The 6,000-nt window shown below is 35.6% G+C and overlaps 1 protein-coding gene across 1 annotated transcript; it reads left to right on the forward strand.

Moving 5' to 3' along the window:
• Positions 1-1,437: 1,437 nt before the first annotated feature.
• Positions 1,438-5,710, forward strand: LOC114416806 (glutamate receptor 2.8-like). Its single transcript, XM_028381829.1, has 5 exons — positions 1,438-1,710; positions 2,204-3,417; positions 3,673-3,985; positions 4,350-4,747; positions 5,156-5,710. Exons 1-5 carry the CDS (start codon positions 1,461-1,463, stop codon positions 5,450-5,452), a joined length of 2,472 nt encoding a protein of 823 aa, XP_028237630.1. The 5' UTR covers positions 1,438-1,460; the 3' UTR covers positions 5,453-5,710.
• Positions 5,711-6,000: the final 290 nt, after the last annotated feature.

The following is a 6,000-nucleotide window of genomic DNA, read 5'->3' on the forward strand; positions in this document are numbered from 1 at the left end:
AGTCCGTCAGGGCCTCTCCCTCCTGATTCAGGTCCAACCCCTAAAATAATTTTTGCATGCAGACACTGCTCATGAATTATACAATACCCACGACCTTACACTCGTGTTTTAAACACGTTCAACACAATCGCACTATGATTTAACACTGGCTCCTAAATAGGAAACCTACATTTTCTCTTTAACACTGTGCATCAACGCTTTTCTCAAGATAACACTGGTCGGGTTATTGTACAATTCATAGCTTACAACACAAGTAATTTCACATCAAGTGTTAACTACACACTTATCCACAACTAGAACTCATTCACAATTTCACTTCTCATAGTGTGATAATTCACCATCACATGTTTACACGTATCTCACAAATTAACACATGTTCAACTTTACACTTATACTCAATCTCAATAACAATATTATAATCTCAAAGCAACATATTCTTCTACAATTCATCACATACTCACAATTTGAATCATCATTTCATATCCTCAATATAACAATTTATATAAAACACTATCACAACATTAGGACTAAAACCCCTTAACTAATATTACACAATTATATCAAAATCATAGGTCGAAATATACAAATATCAAGAGCACAATTTATCAAGCAATTTTCATTAGGACATCAATATTTTATTTATAATCATAAAGGAAAAATTTCAATTTAATAAACATCTCAAAATAAAACCCCAATTTAATCCTCTAAGGATCCCTACACATGTTCTCACTAATCCCCAACTGTGAATAACTCATCCCTTACCTCTGAGCGGACTCACGTGTCTTCAGCCAGGGATAGCAACATCTCTAGCGGTTCCCTGAAATTCTTTCAGTTATTCCTCCAACTGTTCCGATAGAATTCCCAAACGTCAGAGAGACGGAGAAGAGATTGAAACCTCCACTTATACTGTCTTCATGCGATTCCTTTTTCTCCATCCACGAATATTATCTCGCAAATCCCAACGGTGGAAGCGTGAGGAATTGAATTTCGAACAACATATCCAAATTTCACAATAATCCAACGGTTAACGAAACCGGGATCATAGTTTTACCAAGACAGCTCTGGGTTTCTGCGGGAAAGAAAAAAGCTACAATGCGAAGGGTGTTTCTCTCAATTCAGACATGATATCGATATTCCCAACGGTGAGAATGCTCGGAATTGTGTTGCAAACATGATACTCAAATTTCACGACGATCCAACGGTGAACGGGTTTGAGATCGTCGTTTTTCTGAGACTGGTTTGGTGGGCTGCGGGAAAAAGAAAGGGTTTTGAGAGGAGAAGGGGAAAAACGAAAATGAGGCCAAAAGGAGGTAGCTGACTTAACATAACTATTTATACCTAGGATACTCAGCCTATTATTTACTCTATATTTATTTATTTATTTTACTAAAAAGGTTTTTAAATTTATTTACGAAAAATTGGGATGTTACAATTCTCACCATAATTTTTTATCAGAAAAAATGCACAAGTTTGCTTTTCTGCTTTGGTTTATCAGCATGCATGTAATTATACATGGGAACATTGCAGCTAATGAGAGTTCAGATGATAAGGGCATAATAGGAGCTATTTTAGATAAGAGTTCTCGCATTGGCCAAGAGCATGCAGTGGCTATGAAGCTGGCATTGGAAGATTTTTATCAAAAAAGCATTCAGAGTTTTTCTCTGCATATAAGAAACTCTCAAGGGGATCCTCTTTTGGCAGCTATTGCAGGTCTATCTCTCATTCTTTGTCTCTCCTACTGTTCTAAATAATTCATATATAATATAATTGCATCAGTGAGTAATATATATCCCTGAACCCTGACGTCTCTGAAGTCTTAACCTTACAATGATATGACCTTTCAAAATCATATAAACTGTTCAGTCTATCATATAATCAACAGTACTGCATCCCTTGGTATATAGGTGATCATTCATTAACAGATTAACAAATAGAATATAGCATCAACTTACCATTGCTTCATGATTTACATTTTGTTCAACATCTCCAGTAGTAAAAAGTCATAATTTGACTATCAAAAGTTTCAATGCTTTTTTTTCTAAAACATTTTAGTGCCTTGCCTTTATGGCCAATAATATACTGTCATATGCTTGAATAGAGTCGAAAAGAGGAAAAAATAGATAAGTTAATTAAATAAAATAAAAAACTTGAATAGACATGGTGTGACTCTTCTCTTCTTACAATGGAATGTTTTGTTTGGCAGCTAAAGATCTCATTGATAATCAAAAGGTGCAAGCCATCATTGGACCACAGACATGGGCAGAGACATCTTTAGTGGCTGAAATCAGTAGCCAAAAGAGGATACCTTTCCTTTCTCTAGCAGAAGCAACTCCAGAATGGGCAATGAAGAAGTGGCATTTCCTGCTGCAATCCTCACCTAGCCAAATAATGCAGATGAAAGCTATTGCTGAAATTGTAAAGTCTTGGAAACTCTATAATATTACTATGATATATGAAGATGGAGACTCATCATCCACTAAAATTTTATCTCAACTCTCTGAAGCTCTTACAAAATTTGGGACAGAATTAAGCAATGCTATAGCAATCCCACCTCTAGTTTCTTCTTCATTGTCCCAACAACTTGAGAAACTAAGAGAAGGACAATGTAGAGTCATTATTGTCCATTTATCCTTTCCTTTGGCACTAAACCTCTTTGAAACTGCAAAAAGAATGAATATTATGGGGGAAGGTAATGTATGGATTACTACTGGTTCCTTTACAAGCCTTGTTCATTCCTTGAATGCATCCACTATCTCCAATATGCAAGGGGTTATTGGAGTCAAGAGCTATATCCCAAAACTATTTCCCCAGTATGCTGACTTCTACCGTAGATTTCGGAAAAAATTTAGCTCGGAGAATTTTGAAGAGTTTAATTATGAGCCTGGGATCTTTGCAGCCGAAGCTTATGATGCTGCAAGGATTGTGGTTGATGCAATGAGGGAAACCAACCAAATAGGGGGTCAACTTTTGCTAGATAAGATTATGCTTAGTAATTTTACTGGCTTAAGTGGAAAAATTCAGTTTACTAAACATGGAAGAGCTCCGGCACATACTTTTAAAATCATTAATTTGATAGGGAGGAGCTACAGGGAAATTGGTTTCTGGTCAGATGGACTTGGTTTCTCAAAATATTTAGATGAAAAGGCTTCTTATAGTTCTTCGGTGAAGGAATTAGGAAAAGTTGTTAATCCAACATGTGCCATACGACTGAGAATTGGTGTCCCTTCCATGTCAAACGTCAAACAGTATGCCGAAGTTATTCAAGATCTTTCTCAAAATGTTCCTTCCTTCAACTTCAAGGGATTTTCCATATGTCTTTTTGATGAAATAGTAAAAAAATTGCCATACCGTCTGGAATATGATTATTTTGCCTTTAATGGTACATATGATGAGCTGGTGAAGCAAGTTTATTTGAAGGTAAGTGTTTTATTTATTACCCTTGTATGTTGTAGCTCACTTCAGTTTTTGCAAATCATTGATAATAAACTGCTATGAGGGAAAGACACTTCTAAATGATAACCATGTCATATTGCATCTGTGTCTGATACATATCTATGTTAGCTGTTATACAAATTAGAATACCTTACTTAGATAAGCTTGAATATTCTATGCAACATGACATGGTTATCTGACAAGCTATGAATATGCTTCATTCAACAATGCTTGATGCAGAACTATGATGCAGTTGTTGGTGATGTATCGATAGTGTCCACACGTTATGAATATGCTTCATTCACTCAGCCCTATACTGAAACCGGACTGATGATGATTGTTCCTATTAAATCAAAGACAGGTGATAGAACGTGGCTATTCATGAAACCTTTCACAAAGCGCATGTGGATTCTAATATTGTTCATCATTGTCTACAATGGTTTTGTTGTATGGATTATTGAAAGAAACCACCGCCCTGAACCGGAGGGGCCTATTCTGCAGCAAACCACAACTATGTTATTGTTGGCTTTCTGTTCTTTGTTCTCTTTGAATGGTAATTTCTTTCTGCTGTGTTCATCTGTTGATCCATCTTATTTTCGCATCAAAGGCTCTCTAACTTCTATTTGAACTTTAGTTGAGGTTCATGGTGTAGCTAATATTACTTGACAAGAACTAACTACAGCAAAAGCTTAATTATTCGTTGAAGAATAATTTTAGGTGTTAAGAAGAGAGTTTTTACAAGATTATATATGCAAAACCTCTGCCATCATTTTATCCAGAAAAAAAATTAAGAATAGGGACAAAAATAATCAAACTCCTGATTATTTGGTGGTTGTGACTAACTATTAACTAACGAGTAACCGTAACAACTACAACTACCTCATGTAACATAACTTTCGCTTAATCTGCTGACACAGGGGACAGATTGCATAGCAATTTATCAAGGGTGGCAATGGTTGTATGGTTTTTGGTGGCTCTAATCATTTCACAGATTTACACTGCTAGCCTTGCCAGCATGTTGACTGTTGAACGGTCTGAACCAACTGTAGACAGCATTCAGCAGCTAAAGAACAACAATGCCATTGTAGGATGTGATAGAGGATCCTACTTGCAAAGATATCTGCAGGATGCATTGGGCATCAATGCCAATAAAATCAAGCCATTTAACTCTATGGAGAGCCTTGCCTATGCGCTAAGAAACAAAGAAATAGCAGCTGTCTTCCTTGATGTTCCGCAGGCAAAAATTTTCCTTGCAAAGCACTGCAAAGGGTTTGTTCAAGCAATGCCTACATACAAAATTGGAGGATATGGATTTGTATTGCTTCAGCATTTCTTTCACTTTTTTCCTATATTAGTTTGAATATTTCTATTGCTATATGCACAACCAGACAAAAGATTAAGAAAGCATTAAAAACTTAGATGCAATTCTTTGGATGCTATTGTTGTTGTTCTCCGATCAAAATTGGAGTTTCACCTTTGTAATCCACGTAATAATGGTTCACATGAAAGATTAACATAATCAAGATGAAACTCTAATTCTGTAATTACCGTAAAGCGGCAAAAGCACCTGATGAACTACATCTAAGTTTTGGCCGTTACTTTTATGTATCATGAGTTTTAATTGGCTGTACCTATAGGCATTTGTCATGCAAAAATTACTCTTTATTTATAGCTCCTCAACTAGAACCGAGTTTATGTTTACTCAGCTGCAATGTCTTTGCAGGTATTTCCAAGGGGATCTCCATTGCTTCATAGTGTAAACCAAGCCCTATTGAACATATCTGAAAGTGGCACACTACGTGATCTAGAAAACAGAATGCTTGCATCAGAGAAATGTATAGACATAATTGACCCAGATGCAAAATATACTAGTCTCAGCCCTACCAGCTTCATGGTGCCCTTCTTCTTAACTGGGGGCACTTCAACAATTGCACTCTTAATTTACATATTTTCGGCGAATTATTTATGTCATGGACAGAGAACAATGTGGGGACTAATGATGGCTGTAATTAAACGTTGAAGATCTTATAAGAGACTGTTTTCAAGAGCCCACAATGTTGCAGAAAGTCCTTTAAACTCTTCCAGCATTTCTAATTTGCCAGCTTTAGCATAAACAAGAAGTTTATGTAGTATGGTACATCTAGGAATCAGAATAAGGAGCTTCAAATAAAGGTTCTGAACAAACCATTTGTAAATCTTGTGAACTTTAATGTGTAATCTCATGTAGAAATGGCACAATATTATTTGGACTATTATTAATGGGCTATGACTTGACAAAACGCAAAAGTTTTGTTTTTAATTTTTCTGATTTCATCACAGAACAATAAAGGAAAAGTCATAAGGACAATTATTTTGTATCATAAGAGACAAAGGAAAGATTTTTTTAAAGTAAATGCTTCCAAAGTACTGAATATTTGCACGGGTCATTGATTTTACAGTAAATCTATAACAATACCATAACATTTTTAAGTGGGAAACATAGCTCCAAAAGTTGACACATGAAACTTTTTTGGACAAATTTATGATATAGATAACAGTACTTTGAAGGGGTTAAAACAGTTTTATTAC

The sequence above is a fragment of the Glycine soja genome, chromosome 6 (assembly GCF_004193775.1).
Source record: "Glycine soja cultivar W05 chromosome 6, ASM419377v2, whole genome shotgun sequence".
Classification (NCBI taxonomy): domain Eukaryota; kingdom Viridiplantae; phylum Streptophyta; class Magnoliopsida; order Fabales; family Fabaceae; genus Glycine; species Glycine soja.

Coding starts and splice junctions, on each gene's coding strand:
- LOC114416806 (XM_028381829.1), top strand. CDS start 1,461: ATGCACAAGTTTGCTTTTCTGCTTTGGTTTATCAGCATGCATGTAATT. Junction 3,986..4,349: donor TTCTTTGTTCTCTTTGAATG/GTAATTTCTTTC, acceptor CTGCTGACACAG/GGGACAGATTGCATAGCAAT. Junction 4,748..5,155: donor AAATTGGAGGATATGGATTT/GTATTGCTTCAG, acceptor ATGTCTTTGCAG/GTATTTCCAAGGGGATCTCC.